Source organism: Diplotaxodon limnothrissa, linkage group LG3 (genome assembly GCF_057381915.1).
Source record: "Diplotaxodon limnothrissa isolate DT_005_m linkage group LG3, D_limnothrissa_male_GT1.1, whole genome shotgun sequence".
NCBI classification, from domain to species: domain Eukaryota; kingdom Metazoa; phylum Chordata; class Actinopteri; order Cichliformes; family Cichlidae; genus Diplotaxodon; species Diplotaxodon limnothrissa.
The window spans coordinates 58,883,856-58,901,469 of record NC_140598.1 but is presented as its reverse complement, the minus strand read 5'-3'; the positions used below and the strand labels follow the sequence as shown (position 1 = coordinate 58,901,469).

Here is a 17,614-nt window from a genome sequence, read left to right as displayed (position 1 = left end):
GCCCTCGTAACCACGTAACCACTACCAGAGCCTCGTTATTTGTAAAGCCTCGCCTGCTCCATCATTCATACTGCTGACAACATTCACAATCGTGATGGGCTGGGCTCTAAAACCCTGACTGTGTTAGCTAACATCTACGGGCCAACGCTGCTCTTTACTTCAGTCGCGTAAAAATGAACCAACGCGTTTATTGTCAAATATACATCTCGTGAGCTAAAATGAAAAGACACTTACTTTTTTGTCAGCGAACGAATCAGTGAGACTACTTCCTCATCGCCTCTGTGGGACCTGTTTTGCTACCTGCAATGAAAAAAAAATCACATTTCCGATCTAAAAAAATAAAACCGGAACAAGCATTATTTGCATTTTTGTCCTGGGAAGCATCGAAATTGTTAATAAAGTTATTCTATTTCATATTACATAAAACGAAATAATGGAAAACTAAAAACAAACCAAGATACCGAAAATGTTAAATTACTCATTAAGGCAATGATTTGATTAAAGAAAATCACAAGTCATTTGCTAGCGAGACTTACGCGTTTATTAAGCTGTTCTAAGTCTACATAAAAGCTTGGTATTAGCATTAAACTCTCGTTTGACGCGATAGATAAAGCGAATATGATTTTTTTTTTAAACAGCGGCACTTTTTACGTTTGAGCTGTTATTTTTACGTCAACATTCCTAGTTTCCTGCTCGGTCCGCGTAGTCGGCAGCTTGATATTGCTGATGTAGCAGGATGGTGGCGGCCTCGCTCTGCTGCCGCCCTCTGGTCAACTGTGGTCAATACATTTTGATAAAATATAATCGAAAATACAAACCTAAAATACAGTTGGAAAAACACTACTCTAATGTTAATGTTATAAACGTAAGACAATTTATATTCAACACAAATAATTAAACATTAGTTTGAAAGGTGCGCCACTCCTAATAATGACGTAATTCAACTTCCGCTAGCAATAGCGGCTGGTGTTTGTTGACAGCGACGCCGCATAGCTTAACAGTGCCACAGTAGTTTCATTGTGCTGTTGGAGCAAAAATGGCATCATTCAATTCGTACAAACTCAGGTGTTCAATCCCGGGCCACGAGATGGACGTCAGGGGACTCGCCGCTACTGTTTTTCCAGAGGGAGCGTTCGTGTCTGTGTCCAGAGACCGGACCGGAAGAGTCTGGGTACCAAACTCAAGGTAGCTAGCGCTAGCTTGCTGCTCAGAAACTGCTGCCTGGCTACGATTAATTTCAGGGTACAAGTCACTCTGCGCAAAGAGATTGACTTGTCCGGACAAGAAAAGTGTCAAGCCAAATCACGCCTTACTGAATATTTTACTATTTCTGATTTCATATGTATAAAAATGGTTAGTAGCTAAGTTAGCCAAAAAGCACAGTGCTAACGTTTGCTCAAATTAGCTTTGTCATTCATTCAGCTGCAACTGTTCTTTTACGAAACACGAAAGTGAAACAGATTCGGAGTGCTTATTTTTGTTAATTTGCCTATCCTTCTTACAGATTAGAGCCAAAGGGACCTAACTTCTTCCCTCAGTAATCATTGTTAACTTTCGTCTTGTTCTCCCTCTGACAGCTCAGACAAAGGCTTCACAGAGATGCACTCTATGTCTGGACACTCAAATTTTGTATCCTGTGTATGCATCATCGCACCCAGTGAAACATACCCTCGGGGACTTGTTGCTACAGGCGGGAACGATAATAATATTTGTGTTTTCTCACTGGATCGACCGCAGCCCCTCTTCACTCTCAAGGGTCACAAAAATACAGGTGAGTTGTGCTGTCCTCGCTGTTTGGATTTTTGTAGTAGTGAGGATTAACTGGTTGCTGTGTTACTCGTCACAGTGTTTCTGGTTCCTGGCTTTCTAACTTTAAACCTCCACAGTTTGCACTCTGTCGTCTGGGAAGTTTGGGACACTTTTGAGTGGTTCCTGGGACACTACAGCCAAAGTCTGGCTCAATGAGAAGTGCATGATGACCTTGCAGGTACGTGGTCCTCTACGCTTTTCAGCTTGCTTGGATGGTGATTAGTGTCTCCATTGTTTTGAAAAAATTGACAGAACATGTTTTGTGCTTGTTAATTTTGTTTCAGGGCCACACTGCAGCGGTGTGGGCAGTGGCTATTTTACCTGAACAAGGCCTTATGCTGTCGGGATCAGCAGATAAGACCATAAAGCTTTGGAAAGCAGGACGATGTGAGAAGACGTTTACAGGTGAGGATATGCAGGTGTATATTGGACATGGGTTTTTTTTTTTGTTTTTTTTTTTAATCTTTTTTTTGGGGGGGGGGGGGGGGGGGGGGTGCGTGTGTATACAAAAAGTAGACTGGCTGATGAGTAGCATGATTGGTTGTCTGTCTTTGATTACGTGGTTAATAATATAAACCAACAGTATTGTAGGATATGGGACAAAGCCATAACTTTGTCAAAGTAAAAATTTAAATTGGTAGCTGCATATTTTTTAGGGTTAAGTTATGGTTAAAAAAATATTCCCTTCCATTATAGGTCATGAGGACTGTGTGAGAGACCTGGCGGTGATCAGCAACACTGAGTTCTTCTCGTGTAGCAATGACACAAGTATCAGAAGGTGGCTGGTGACAGGCGAATGCGTACAGGTCTACTACAGCCACACCAACTTCATCTACAGCTTAGCTGTCTTCCCCAATAGCCAAGGTTTGTTGATTGTATCAATATTTAAAAACAAGGGATAGAACTGAGAGACTTGAAACCAGCAGTCAGTGATGCTCTGTGGTTTATTCAGCCGGCTTCCATTTTCATACTCTGAGATGGTACCTACTTCCTACACCCTGCCCTCACCCTTTTTTTTTTTTTTCTCTTAGATTTTATAAGCACAGGGGAGGACCGGAGTCTGAGGATATGGAGGCAAGGAGAGTGCTCTCAGACCATCCGCCTGCCTGCTCAGTCTGTGTGGTGCTGCTGTATTTTACCTAATGGTGACATAGTAGTCGGAGCCAGGTAATAGAGCTGCTTTTGGCATGTTAATATGCAGTCAGGTCATAGTGATTTCCTTGATCATGTTACACCATAAATATTTAAAAGCCCATTAAAGACAGTGTTCGCTGTCCTCATTCGTCGCATCTCTCCTGCATTCAAACAAATGTTGAATGAAGCAGTAAGTAGTTCTGTGGCTAAACCAGAAGCTTCTCCTCTGCCCACAGCGATGGCATTATCCGCGTGTTTACGGAAGCTGAGGACCGCATGGCTAGTGCAGAAGACCTGCAGGCCTTTGAGGATGAACTTTCCAAAGCCACTATTGACCCCAAGACCGGGGATCTTGGTGACATCAAACTGGAGGATCTTCCTGGAAGAGAACACCTGAACGAGCCTGGTAATGCAGCAGTCTGCTATTTATTTTGTCATATAAAACGGTGAAGCTGTTCTCTGTGCATCAGGGTGGTTTTGTTTACAACAGGGAATCGCGATGGACAGACACGGTTGATCAAAGATGGACAGAAGGTGGAGGCATATCAGTGGAGCGTCAGTGATGGCCGCTGGATGAAAATTGGAGACGTGGTCGGAGGCTCAAACCAACAGACCTCCAAGAGTGTCATGTATGAAGGAAAGGTGAGGCTACAAGCTCAGAGTTAGTAAGCGGGACGTCGCATATGAGCTGTCATTAATGTCCCCCCCCCCCCCAATCTGCGTGCAGGAGTATGATTACGTGTTCAGCATTGATGTGAATGAGGGAGGGCCATCCATGAAGCTGCCTTACAATGTGACAGACGACCCCTGGCTGACAGCGCACAACTTTCTGCAGAAGAATGACCTCAGCCCCATGTTCCTCGACCAGGTTGCCAATTTTATCATTGAGAACACCAAAGGGCACGTGGTGGGACCAGCCCAGCCCGCTGGTGGTGACCCCTTCACTGGTGAGGTCCAAAAGATGGATACTGCTGCTGGCTTCTTTGCTTTCTTTGCTGTACATTTAGATTAATTTCACTGGAATGATTAAGGGATCTTAGATTGAATGTATAATGTGTTTCGCCTCTTTATTTGACAGGAGGAGCACGCTATATCCCTGGTTCTTCCAGTGATACTGCAGGATTTGGAGCTGATCCTTTTACAGGTATAGTTTGTTTACTCAGAGGTGTTCATAGTCTGAACTTGACCTGTAAGTGCAGTTTCACAGCTGTGTTTTTTCTTCACAGGCACTGGTCGCTACATCCCAGGATCAGGCCCAAACCCAGGTGCTCCTGTTGGTGTAGCGGATCCCTTCACAGGTAACTTGGTATCGAAAGGAGCAATTGGGACTTGTGAGATACAAATCCCAGTGGTACCTTTCTATGGAGTTATGAGGCCTTTCTCTCTCTCGCTCTCTTTTTTTTTTTTTTTTTGCCTTTAACCAAATGGCTCCAGGACTGCACTAAATTATCGTTTTTTAAGTGTCCAAAACAGCAGTGTTTGTTGTTATAGTCACAGTAAAAATCTTTACTGGGAAAAAGATGGTGGAAGTCCTGAATGAAACTAGCTTTTCAACAAGCTCTAGCGTAAAGAAAAGGGAACTTTGCAGCTGCTCCCATCCACCACTGTTTATCTTACACAGTGAAAAGCTACAGAAGTTAAAATAAAAGTGTGTTTAAGCAGATTAGCTGTTAACTTAATCTGATGTGATGTTTAAATCAAGCAGCTTACTGAAGGCTGTCATCAGCCGTCCTGCTTTCTGTCACAGCAGCTAGCACGCGGCAATCTAAAGTGTACCATTATTTCAAGGCTTTAGTAACATTATTTTGTACATTTAGATTCATATAAAAAGGTTGGCCATTGAATGAATATTGGCATTAATTATTAACATTTACACTAGGGCTGCTCAATTAACGAATTTTAATCACGATTACGATCTGGGCTTTCAACGATCATTAAAAATGACTGACTGATTATTAGCCCCTCCCTCGTGCTTTACTCTCGCGCTGCTCCGTGTGGCAAATCCAGCGCACCGCTCTGCATTTCGAACACGCATCACAAAAATTAAGAGGACCCAAGGGAAGCTCGGAAAGCTAAGCAGAAGTTATTTGGAGAGGAGAGTGACTGCCGTTGGTTGAAAAGAGAGGTAAAAAAAAACTTCAGTGGTGTGGAAACATTATGGGTTTGCGGAGTCAGACGTGGATCAAGTAGAGATAGTGTGTAAACTTTGCTACAGTGTCATAGCTGCACCACAGAGCTACACTGCCAAGTTCACTAAACATAGATGTTTACATTTTTCATTTATTTTTTATATTGCAAACATTTGCACTGTTATCAGTATTTGCACACTATTTTATATTATTTTTTAAAGTCATTATTCAATACATTGTTATTGTTAACCCTTTAAATCCCTGTAGAACCATAACCGCGTAAGCTAGCGCAATAATTTGTTTTGCATATGAAACCAGAGGAGTTGTACTTACATCTTATGCCATCAGCTTGTCCTCGGTCACAGTTTCCTTCCACATATAACTTTGCAAAAATTGCATAAAAAGCGATTGCAGGAACAAAAACATAATATTCCAGCTGTTCATAACACTTCCCACAATGATAAAGATGTCAATGCGAACTATCGCATGTCCGCCATTTCCTGTCCGAAACCGGAAGTGACGTCATTTTTGCGGAAAATGTAGTTTTTTACTTTTACCTTAAAAGCCTATACTGGTGTTTTTATAAGTCATGTTTGACTCTATACTTTTCTGAATAGTTTCTGGGATGCTTAGAACTCGAATTGCACTGCTGGAAATAGTTTATTTTGATGCACCTGCTGTTTTCTTTGCAAATTTGCATCATAGGATTGTTTTTTGTTTTTCCTGCAGTATATAAAAATTGCTATATCTCCAAAATAAATCTATGAAGACACTCAAAATAAATTTTCTGTGGTGGGAAACTATTTTTTGCAACTTTTTTGTATTTAAAGTTTTGAGGGATAAACCTCTTAAATTTCCCCAAATATAAATATATAAATATATATATATATATATATATATATATATATATATATATATATATATATATATATATATATATATAAACAAAAACGATTGTCAATTTTTTTTGTAGTTTATTGCACTTTTTTGCAATTGATGTAATTACTATGGATTTAATGCATACATATTATTAAAATATGGGCTACAACAGTTGTATTGATGTATAGCAACTTGAAATGCTCCCAAAAATGGCACTACAGCATGTAAAAAAATAAATAAATAAATAAAAATATAAGCTCTGGCGGACTTGGTTCTATGGTAGGTCTTAAAGGGTTAAATAAATATCGTCAAATAATCGAGATCTCAATTTCAGTGAAAATAATCGTGATTATCATTTTTGCCATAATCGAGCAGCCCTAATTTACACCATCATAGCATTTATTTTCTGCAGTAGGAAACGTTGCATCAAAGCACAGAGCAGACCTCTGAGAATGCTGACATGCTCGCTTTTCTTCTTTGCAGCTGGCACATTCTTCTTTAAAGACTCACACACACTCATTCATTCACAAGCAATTTAAACACATACACGGGAACACACAGCATGCTTGCCTCATTCATGAGATGAGGCAATAGTGTCAAACTTTTTTTGTTTGCCTCCTACTGATGTTAGAAAGTCTTCTAAGAAGTTAATGCTCTCTCTCTTTTTGCCTGAGTTTAGGTTGCATGTATAACTTATTAATAGTATACTTGTCATTGTTTTAGTTTTTTTTTTTTTTTTTTGCATTTAATATTATTTTTCCTTTCTGTCTCCCTGCTTTGCAGGAGGTGGTGCATACTCCTCAGCAGCCTTGAGACAAACAACCAACATCTACTTTCCTAAGACTGATGGTGTGACCTTTGAGCAAGCCAACAGCTCTCAGATCATTGGTAAGCATTTCAGTGTGATTTGTTAACTCTCGCTGAATAACTTGTGCTTTAAAGTGGGTGATATTTGGAGCCTTCATATATTTTAAGAATGTTTATTTTATTCTTGTCCATAACGTAGTGTAAGAAAATGTGTTTTCCACCTGTCCTTAACAGCTAAGTTGAAGGAGCTAAATGGAGGTGCCCCTCAGGAGCACAAGCTCTCTGAAGAAGTTCTGGAAAGCCTTGAGAGGCTTTTGTTGTCTGTGTGTGGACTCAACTCCTCTGAGCCTGCTCCGACCATCCAACAGATCAACCTGCTTTGGAAGGCTTCTCACTGGCCTGAAGGTAATAAAAAAGTATCCCATCCCAATTCATGTGTGTTTTAATGCTTTTTAGCTAATTGCTCTTCACTAATAAGACCCTCCCCAATCTTTCTTCATGTTTTGTAGATATTGTGTTTCCTGTCCTGGACATTATGAGGCTGGCAGTGCGCCACCCGCAGGTTAATGAGAGCCTTTGTGGAGAGGCAGAGGGTGTACAACTGTGCAACCACCTCCTGAACCTAATGAGGCCCGAGGGGCGTCCTGCCAACCAGATGCTGGCACTGCGGACTCTGTGTAATTGCTTCAGTGGCAGGCATGGCCGAGCCCTCCTCATGGCCCAGCGTGAAACGGTGCTATCACGTGCTGCTGACCTGGCCACCGTCTGCAATAAGAACATCCATATTGCCCTGGCCACTCTGGTGCTTAACTACGCTGGCTGTCTCCATCTCCAGCCTGACCTTGAGGCCAAGGCCCAGTGCCTATCTGTGGCCAGTAGAGCCCTGGAGACAGTACAAGACAAGGAGGCTGTATTTAGGCTGCTGGTAGCCTTGGGAACCACAGTGGCCTCAGATCAAACAGCCCAGGATCTGGCTCGCTCGTTGGGAGTCAGCTCTCAGATTTCCAAGTACTCATCAGTGTCTGATCCATCGAAGGTGGGAGAGTGTTGCCAGCTGCTTTTAAAAGAACTACAATGATATGAATGATTTAGACAAAAAAAGAGCACTTGTTTCTATTACTCTGTTCTACTTAACCAGTTGTGGTGGAGATCTAAATAATTGTATGTTCCACAATAAAAGAAGGACAAGTGAAAATTTGCCATACGCTGACTCTGTTTTTATTACTGCAACACCTCTCCAAAGCCTTTTGACTGATTTATTTTTTAAAGTATGTGGTTAACAGTGTATGACTGATTTACACTGTAGAAAACAGTTTGCTGTGTAAAGTTACATCTCGATTGATCCATTTTCTGCTTCTTATCTGAGTCTAAGCAGACATATCCAGGCCTCCTTGTCCGCGGTGTCTCAACTGACTCAAAAGCTGTGACAGATAATGTGACGTGACGTCATTGTGTCCAATAAAAGAGCAAAAGCATTTATTTGAAGCTAACAGGACTGAATAAAGTTACGCAACAAAAAGCCATGAAATGTCAATAGTGTTGTCACGTTTGCACTCAGGAGCACTTAAATATCTTATTTAAAAAACAACAAAAGTTTTTTATATCAGGAAACACTGATGACCCAACCACATCCAGTGGGTGCCTTGCAACACACACAAAAGACCTGCCAGTCCTGCAACCAAATACTTCAGCTTTTTCCAGGATAACATCAAGCTCTTCAAGCTGGAGAAATATGCTGGGTTTGCTGCAAGACCTCATCCTGTTTGAACAAGACAAACAGAACTAAGGGCAGAGTTAGGTGAAGCACTTGTGGATGTTATGATTGCTGGACTTTGACCTGTGTACAATCCTAATAACCCAAGCAACTATGGGTAAAGTACGGGATTTCTAGTATACTTAAGCTATAAGCTGCTTTTTAGGTGGAAGACTTAGCTGGTAATATCACACGTGGTTTTCTAGAAACACTGTCTTCCCAGTGAAATCTAAACCAGTAATAGCTTAGGAAATTTTTAGAGCATAGTACAGCTGCTCTGGCCAAAGTCCAATAAAACTTTGTATCTGTCAGGGCTACGCCTTTATATGTCAAATTTACCTTCGACAAAAACTGCAAAAAATATAGTTACTTATAGTGAAAAATACAATAAGAAGAAGCACGTTAAAATAGTGAGTTTTTTTTGTTTTTTAAATTTCCAATGGGAATCCCGTGCGTCGCTACCTTCGCTAACCGGAAGTAATTTAAAACATCCGGGTAATCTTTAGAAAAATTGGCGGTTTGTGTCCTTGCGTTACCTTTTTTTGTTTTCCAGTTCTCAGTGGACTATGAAATGTGTGAAATGTATATTAACAAACGTCAACGTGGATTTAACGTCAGCGGCAGCCTCTCTTATAATGTAACTGTTTCCTGGCAGTGTTTGTTATTGTGAATGGGCCTTGTTGGCGTAAGTTAGCGAAGAGTAAACGTCGTTGCTAGCAGGGAGGCTAGCGGACTAGCGGTTTTCTGTTTGCCAGTCTGGAGCTTTGAATTCGCCTCCGGACACAATCACGGTGCTTCTTACTCCTCTGAATAATGGCCAATCCGGCACTATTGCAGAAGAAGAATGGACAGTATTTGTGGTTCTCTCTTCTTGGGCTGGGATTTCAACCGGACGTTGCAGTGTCGTCAATCGCTGGCAAAACCAATATTAATGCTAAACACATCATCATGGGGCCGTGAGTTTGCTTTTCATGTCTTTATGAATAATACTAGCTATTTCTTACTGTGCGAAATGTCGCTACTTTAACTTTGCCTTGAATGTACGTTGCCATTCACTCTCCCTGGAGCGTAAGCGTTTCCTGCTAAGTTTAGTTTTATGTCCCACAGGAACATGTTTGACAAACCCAACAAAGATGCTTTTTACATAGTGACCCATTTCCTGCTGGAGAAACTCAACCGGACACGGTTTCATGAGGCATATAGGTAAAGACAATTATAACCAGTCTTGTATGCTCAGATAGATGATTCATTGTCTTCGCCAGTATTTGTTTTTAATCTCTTCTCATTTATCCTTGGGTTTTCAGGCACTGCTGGCCTGTTTTAAACCCAAAAGCAGACGCCGAGTTCCGCAAAGTTACCTGCGCTTGGCTGCGAGAAATCATGGTGAGAATCAAAAGAATAAAAGAAATTGTACGAAAGTTTAAGACTGAATTAAACAGACAGGGCACTTCTTTAAGATTTGCATTGTGCTACATTTATGTTAATCGTTGCAGACGAATAAGGCGTTTATTCAAGTGCATCTCCTTGAAGCAAAGTACAGTGTTTTATTTCATTCATTGTTCCTGCATGATGGATGGGAATAAAACTCAAAGTAAAGAGCTATGAGATCCCTCTCTTATTCCCCCCTGATTTTAGAGTAAGCACAGGTATTTTCACTTGAGAAAAATGACTGTGTGTGTGTGAATAATATATCATTTGATTAGTATGTTGACCCATTTTCTTGAAGCTTTCATTACTCACTATGTTTGCTAGACACCTATTTTTGGCCAAATGGAGTTGCCTTGGTGTTTACAGACTCTGTGTGTGCTGTATGGATACGCAGATGTGCGGGATAGGGTCGCTTTTATTGATGTTGAAGATTCACATTAGCATTGTGAAGTCCACAAACTTCACACTGTGCTGTGCGAGAACAGTTGCAATTGGCACTTGCAGACACATCATTGGATGCTAATTCTGGGAGCGCTTGATTTGCTTTGCGTTCTATTGACAGAACATGCATTTTGAAAATTTCTAATGGGGAATTTCTTGAAAAGCCAAAGTTTTGTTCAAGATTACAATTTGATTAATTTTGTGGGTCGTATAGTAATCTATAATAAAACCTTTTTATTAGCAAAAACAGTTTGTATTTAGGTCGCTGACAGCCATCTGTTTTTTTTTTTTTTTTGACGATGTGCAGGAAGAAACTGCAAATACTGGATCCAGAGTGGTGGCATCATTGTTTCTCTCGCCTGGAGGCCCCAAGTTTGTCAGCTTGATGCTTCATTTGGCCAAGCATGTCATGCTGCAGGAAATGAAGACCTTTGCTACAGGTAGGTCTTGTGTAGCCTCTCGAATCTACAATCCCTAAAGTTTAAAGTGACAGAATTAAACATGACTTCTGTTCTCCTATTAATCTCATCTGCCATGGACCTGGCTTGCAAAGATGCCAACCAAATGATGACGTGATCTTGAACATTATTGTTGTCAGATGGCAGCTGGGTACCTGAGGCGGCGGCAATGCCGGCTTCGACGTCAAACTTGGCAATTAAGAGGTTCAATCTGGTCCGTGCCAGATTTTTGAAAACTGCAGTGGAACAGGATCGTTTTCTCCATGAATACCAGAGACGGGCCCAGTAAGTGCACTTTTGGTTTAAGCAGCTTTACAGAGTTGTAAAGTTTTTTTTTTTTTTTGAAATGTCACCAAACTAAGAAGTTTTAGCTTTTTACCAAAATAAAATAATCAGGACTTGTATATAATTAAGAAAGGAAAAAAATAATGTGTGACTTAATTTACTCAAGTCTATGTGTTTGTTTTTCAAATGCCAAAAAATATACATGCTGCCATTTTTATGCCCCGGTGGGTATTGAAGTGAAAGGGGTCGTGGAAGACCTAAAATATAACCTTTAACATAATGGTAGAGCAGTAAAATAAACACAATATGACAGAACAAAATGACTACATCAGGGAATAATTGCTCAGAACGGAGTACAGTTAAAATAGTAACAAGTTAAAGAGTTCAATTACTAAAACTTGCTGTGAAATACAATAAAGTGCTTACTAAGTAACTGCCTAACAAATAAATTCAGGTATTGTGGTATGAGGATTCCTGTATCAGGCTTCGTCGAAGCAGAACAGAAGATGTTAGAGAAGTACAAGGTATTAAGAAAAATGTAATAAATGTTTACTTAGTATAATGATATAAATGTACAGAAAATAAACTTCCTGTCACTTTAAATTATTTAAATTAGTATTAAATTGCAAATTGTACTAAACTAGTAAAGTCAAATAAATCTTAGTACTCCGTTTCACTGCTCTATCCAAGGATGTTTTGTCAAGGTTCTTTATTATTTGTCACATGCATAGTTATACAAGTATAACACACAGTGAAATGTAGCCTGACACGCTCCTCGACATGTGCAAAAATTTTTGCACATGTCCTTATTCTATTCACTGCAGTACTAAAATACAGCTGACATTTTTCCCACACTAATTTCCAAACCTAACGAGCTTGGAAAGAAAAGCAACTGGATTTCTTAAAGTTTCTTGAAGACATTGCACCTTTCACCCAAGAAGCTTCTTCAGCTCTAAGAACAAATGTTGGAGAGTAACAAAGCAAAAAATAAACACAGTGAGTGGATTGAAAGAGGAGTGAAAGAAGCGATCTATCCCCATTGTAAACGACCATCTTTGAACAGAGGTGGTGGCTTACGACACCAATTGTCTGCCATCTATAATCCAGTTTTGGGATCTCTTCTCGGATGCCTTAACGCCCACTCACATCCTGGGTAATTTGATCTCAGTAAATCACATGATGGGGTGGGGCAAGGTCTCACAATGGGAAACCCGAAACTTTGGCTGATTGTGACCCACACCCGTTTTCACACCTTTGCTCATATGATTAGGCAGATGATCAATACTGGCATCAACAACCCTCTTAGGGACACTGTGACTCTCAGGTGCTCTTAGAACAGAAGAAGCTTCTGGGATGAGAGGCCTTCAAGAACCTTAAAGAAGTCCAGACGCTTTTCTTTCCAAGCTCCTTAGATTACCATGACCTGTAAGACTGAGAACCTTCACAGACAAACCTGTAAGACACAGCATTTTACTTTTAGTCTTTGTTCATTGTGTTATTTCTATTATTTTACTTGCTTCCTCTATTCTTATGTGGGTATAAATTTATGGCTGATGCTATGTATTTGTTTGTGCTTCACTTCCCTTCTGTGTGAAAGATATTTTGTAAACGACAGGCTCACTTCCGCCGAGTGTCTCAGTAACCTGTGAATGGAGGCACAGTACATCACTTCAAATGATGTGTTTCAACTCTGCTTCCTGAGCTCTGATATAGCAATGTATCCGCTGTGACTACAGCTTTGTTATGCTGAAGGTTTGAATGTAGAAATGGAAGTTAGCTTCTGCTACTTTAAAGTTGTTTTAAGTCTCTTTTTGTTTCTCTCTTGTGAAGACTTTTGGTGAAGTCTATGAGGGACATCAAAGCAGAAGGTGTCAAGTATGATGAGCTGCTTAAGTATGTATAATTTCTCTCTCAATATGCCAGATTTAATTTAAGACCCATTGAAGTAATGGAGCTGTGTCCTTTCAGGCGCTACAGCAATGATTGCACTCAGGAGAAAGGAACTTCTACAGCTGAGAAGCTCAAAAAAGTACGTAATGTTAACTTTTCAAAACGCTGGAGAGTCTTTGTACTATTTATTTAAGGAGCAACTGTGATGTGACAGTCTGTTTTCTAAATGCATTCATGTTATTTTCAGATGAGTAGAGACTCGTGTGCCGAGGTGTCTGTTTTTCTAAGTGCTCACAGATGTTCTCTGTTATCCTAAGGTGCGCTCCCTGTGGTCGGCCATTGATGGAATGTTGTCGGCCATCAAAGAGGAGCAAAGTGCTGTGGAGAGTGTCCTGAAAGGAGACGTAGATCAATACACCCTTGATGGGACTGATCAAGTTCTTAAAATTCCCCGCTGTCTGCTGGAGAGAATTGAACAGCTCCCACATCAGGTGAGTGAGAAGAGATGGATGGACTCTGGTTATTGCTTAAATACAACAGGGAAACTTCTTTGAAATCTTGTCTGTGCTTTTTCTTTTTCCCTTAACTAAAACTATACACTGTATTTGTCCCTTATGATTGATGATGATTAGGCATTTCGTGAGCGCACACAAAGCTACTGTCTCGAAACACTCGAGACAGCAGCTACAGAAGATGTGGAACATCTTTCAGGGCTAATATTGGTAGATTTGTGTTTCATGTATACTTTTATTTATATAATTTTTTTACATTTATTTTTTATTTTAAATCCAGTTAAGTTCTGGGAATGTGTATGAAGCCAACCAGCTGAACCTCCTCTGTGTGATGGAGCTGATGACCCACGCGGCGCAGCTCTTAAAGGAGGAACGTTGTCGGGTCTCTCACGCCCCTGTGCCCCAGCTCAACCTGCAGGAGATGTCTCGCCAGATGGCCCGTACGCTGCAGGACCTCCACCTCATCAGGTACCCATTAAGCTGTACTCGCTTGATAGTGCACACTTCTACATGAGCTGATTTACCCTTTGTTCTTCTTCCTCCTGCTGTTCCCTTTAGGGGTCGTCATAGGGGGTCATCTACCTCCATGTCACCCTATCCCTAGCATCTTCTTCTGTCACACCAACCCTCTGCATGTCCTCCTTCACGACACCAATCTTCCCATTTTTCTCCTTCCTGGCAGCTCCATATTCAACCTGATATTTCCACTATTCCTCCTGTTGCACCCGCATTATCTGTAAATCCAAGTTTCTGGATGCTTGTCGTTTGGAAAATGCTGCGTTAATAGATTTGTGGTAATAACTGTTAACATTTCTTCTTTTAATAACTACAAATGTGTCCTTTAATCTCAACTCCCAGGCAGAAGATTTCTAAGGAAAAAATCCCTGAAGTCAGGAGTGCCATTCAGGATTTGGAGGCAGAGTGGGACAAGAAGTGGATGGACACTCTGAAAGAAACACCCCTAGTCTCTTTTCTGAATGAAGATCCTGTGAGTGGTTGCTTGATTTTTTTTTTTGTTTTTTTATTTTTATATATACATGCATCACACCACACAGGCACTTATTTTAAATTAAGTTATTGTACTGTGAAAAATGACACGAAGACATTCTATTGTTAATGTTGCTTGGAGCTTATGTGCCCGCCCACTTCCTCCTCAGGCTCTTGGCTTCCTCTCACCAATGGCTCCACTGTCTTTTGAGCCGGCGGCTGAAGCGAGTTATAAAAGCAGTGTGTTCTCCCAGTACCCTGCTAAACTTCTTGGTGAGCGGAATCGGATTATAATAAAGTTTTTATGAAGGTGTAACGTTTAAATTTTGTTTTTAATTAGCATTTATTTGTTTTCCCCCCTCAGAGGAGAAGCACTTGGAGAGAGGATCACAGGATGACGTCAAGATAAATTTTTCCAACCTTAAAAGGTAATATTATCAGGGATATTTGAACTTCATGACAGCATTATTCCTTTTGCTTTCTGCTGGGAGGCAGATACCTGGGCAGTCCTGAGCAGTGCTCTGCCTGTCACCAGTCCTCCCTAGAACATCCCTGCTCTCTGATGACCGCGGCGAATTGAGAGAAATCGCCACGGACAGATACGGAGCAGACACTTTATTTCTGTATAAATATGATGATAGAACAGCATGACGTGAATGAGCTTAACCTTGTTAACCTGGAGCATGTAGTGAAGTACCTACCTATACCACAAATTGATTACTTTTATATCAAAAGATGTGATGCGCAAATGTGTTTGGAATAATTAAGCACTTTCTTATCTAAACAGCACTTTACCGGTGACAGTCGAGAGGCCCGAAAGTCCTGTTGTCAAGACTGAAATGACACGAGCGAATACCTCTCTGGACTGGCTTTTTGACACGCCCCCATCTCCTCCTCCTCCTCAAGGAGCTGCACCACGATCATCACCTCAGGCAAGTGTCATATTTCACATTTTCTCTGTTTTCAAAGTTAGTTTCATATTTACTGAATTCTGTTCTTGAAACAATGGTACACTTGTTCCACTAATGTTTAAATAAATGAATACATAAAATCAATGTTTGTGCATCAGGTGAGTGTGAGGAAGATGACCCATACTGATTGGAAGGTGACTCCCTTGAGGACAAAGACTCAGATATTAAACATGGAATATGACAACCTTGCTGATCAGGTATTTTAAAGATTCTCAACTAAACTACTGAAATCTGTAGTAAATGCTGTATAACTGAGAATTTCATGAGGGTTCATACGTCTAAAAAGGGGCATAGCGATTGTTGAAAACAAGATTTTCTGATTCATTGTTGACATTTGTGTGCACGTGGTGTTAGTTTGCAGATGCTGTAACTACAGCCGCTCCTTCAGAGGGCAGGGTTAAAGGTTTGGAGCTGGAGGCTCTTCTCAGCAGTCTTCAAAGAGATCCCTTCTCTGCTCGTAAGCAGCTGCCACGTACCCCTGAAAGCTTGAGTAAGTGCTAAAATATAGGACCTGACATTCAAAAGCTTCCCTTAATGTGTTCCTTTACCTAATAAAATGGCTTTTGTCCTGGCTATTTCTTCCCAAAGTTATGGATGTCAAAAGCTCCTGGCGTAAGGCAGTCGAGGAAGACAAAGTGAAAAAAAATCAGCCTCCTGCTGAGTTTAATGACAGCATAATAGAGCAACTCACCCCGGTCAGTGAGCACCACGATGGGTCGCCAAGCTCAGAGTCCCCAGGTTCCGACACGACCACCCAGACTGTCCCATCGGCTGTCAGGAGCCACAGCAGCCCTCCAGTCTGCCAGCAGGGGGCCTTGCCCAAGTCCATTCTTGCATGGGACACCTTCATCACAGAGGCCCACGACAGCCCAGGTGGCACAGGCAGCAGTGTGGTCCACTTCAGCCTCGACCAAGAAACTCTGCCAGAAATTCCAGGGTGCGACAGTCTGCTCAGCCTCGATGACGAAGAGATGAAAAGCGAAGACGATGACGAGCAACTGATTCCCTTACTGAAGCTCGAAGTGAAGCAGCCACCGTTAAACTGCCATCAGCATGAAGCAAGAAATGACGGCTTTTTGATGGAGGGCACGAGGACGCCCGAGTGCCTTCTGTCAGATTACACGGTTTCTGGTTTGGACAGAGACTGGTCGGAGGAGCCAGCATCATCAAAGGAAGCCACAGATACGATTTTTTCACTCGATCTAGATGCACTGAAGACCCCTTCACCTCTAAAGAAGCAGGAGTACAGGCTTCCCGAGCTGATCACATTCTCCCCAATGGATGACATGAAGTGTTAGGAAGTGTCCAAGTGTCCAGTCTTCAGCCTCCTGTTTTGGGTTTTTTTTTTTTTGTTTGTTTTTTTTAAGTAACAAATATGAGCATGTATATATTTTTTTGTTTGTTTGTTGTGTCTGTCTGTAAATCGAGATTTTTGACTAGAGTGTATTATGCCTCCCAGCAATTTACACTGCACCACTGGCTCAGTTTCTAACATGATGGAAATAAAGAATTCTCTCAAAGTGTTACTTCTCCAATAATCACTCGAAGAATTCCTTGTTTTAGTGATGTTTACGTTTTTCCTGTTAATTGTGATGCATGGAAGGTATAAAATGAATTGATATGAAGCTACTAGTGTTTTGTTTTTCTTCGTTTTTGTTTTGTCTTTTTTTTTTTTTTAATAGGTGTGACTTGCAGCAATTTAAGATGGGGGCGTCAAATTAAACGTGAAGCAAAGCACTGGTAAAACCGAGAAAAGGGAAGTCGGCGTGTTACTCCTTCACAATAAAAAGTTCAGCGTATGGGCACAAACATTTGACTTGAGTGGTGCTGTGTAAAATACATGAAATCCTGAATGAAACGAATTTGCCTTCATTTCCCACTAAGTTTTTTTCTCCCCTTCTATAAAGTGGGGAAGTCTATATAGAAATATGGGCATTTAGTCCCCTCCCATCCAGATGTGCTGTTTGCAGTGGGAAGCTTAAGACTGGTAACTGGATCGAAATTACTAGAGGAATGAAACTTTCTTTTCCCCCCAGATGGATTTGTTTAATTTAATGAAATGAAAACAATTTAGAGACAAACTATAATCTGGGATTTAAAAAATTCTTTAAAAAGATATGGGTGGGTCATT

General features: G+C 41.0%; 2 protein-coding genes and 1 non-coding gene across 4 annotated transcripts; all 3 read left to right on the top strand.

The window, feature by feature from the left end:
- Positions 1-981: 981 nt before the first annotated feature.
- On the top strand, positions 982-7,938 carry plaa (phospholipase A2-activating protein). The gene is made up of 14 exons (XM_085350992.1): positions 982-1,185; positions 1,578-1,771; positions 1,887-1,987; positions 2,094-2,214; positions 2,506-2,673; positions 2,841-2,976; positions 3,180-3,349; positions 3,434-3,585; positions 3,671-3,890; positions 4,022-4,087; positions 4,170-4,241; positions 6,735-6,839; positions 6,993-7,163; positions 7,268-7,938. The coding sequence occupies exons 1-14, from the start codon at positions 1,037-1,039 to the stop codon at positions 7,834-7,836; spliced, it is 2,394 nt and encodes a 797-aa protein (XP_085207118.1). The 5' UTR covers positions 982-1,036; the 3' UTR covers positions 7,837-7,938.
- A 1,386-nt stretch (positions 7,939-9,324) lies between these two features.
- On the top strand, positions 9,325-16,781 carry haus6 (HAUS augmin-like complex, subunit 6). Of its 2 annotated transcripts, none has more exons than XM_085350991.1 (16): positions 9,325-9,467; positions 9,619-9,714; positions 9,816-9,894; positions 10,688-10,820; positions 10,979-11,123; positions 12,954-13,016; positions 13,101-13,152; positions 13,331-13,504; positions 13,806-13,993; positions 14,384-14,513; positions 14,683-14,785; positions 14,877-14,940; positions 15,300-15,450; positions 15,582-15,680; positions 15,838-15,973; positions 16,072-16,781. In XM_085350991.1, the coding sequence occupies exons 1-16, from the start codon at positions 9,325-9,327 to the stop codon at positions 16,779-16,781; spliced, it is 2,466 nt and encodes an 821-aa protein (XP_085207117.1). The 2 variants fall into 2 exon arrangements, with proteins under 2 accessions (XP_085207117.1, XP_085207116.1); XM_085350990.1 differs by having other exon boundaries at positions 13,092-13,152; positions 15,300-15,444.
- On the top strand, positions 14,998-15,128 carry LOC146636684 (small Cajal body-specific RNA 8). Its single transcript, XR_014905688.1, has one exon.
- Positions 16,782-17,614: the final 833 nt, after the last annotated feature.

Bases quoted from the DNA above. Each gene is read 5' to 3' on its own strand.
- plaa (XM_085350992.1), top strand. From the start codon at position 1,037: ATGGCATCATTCAATTCGTACAAACTCAGGTGTTCAATCCCGGGCCAC. The intron at 1,772-1,886 runs GTGAGTTGTGCT...AAACCTCCACAG, and splicing joins CAAGGGTCACAAAAATACAG to TTTGCACTCTGTCGTCTGGG. The intron at 2,674-2,840 runs GTTTGTTGATTG...TTTTTCTCTTAG, and splicing joins TGTCTTCCCCAATAGCCAAG to ATTTTATAAGCACAGGGGAG.
- haus6 (XM_085350990.1), top strand. From the start codon at position 9,325: ATGGCCAATCCGGCACTATTGCAGAAGAAGAATGGACAGTATTTGTGG. The intron at 13,017-13,091 runs GTATGTATAATT...GTGTCCTTTCAG, and splicing joins AAGTATGATGAGCTGCTTAA to GCGCTACAGCAATGATTGCA. The intron at 15,974-16,071 runs GTAAGTGCTAAA...TTCTTCCCAAAG, and splicing joins ACGTACCCCTGAAAGCTTGA to TTATGGATGTCAAAAGCTCC.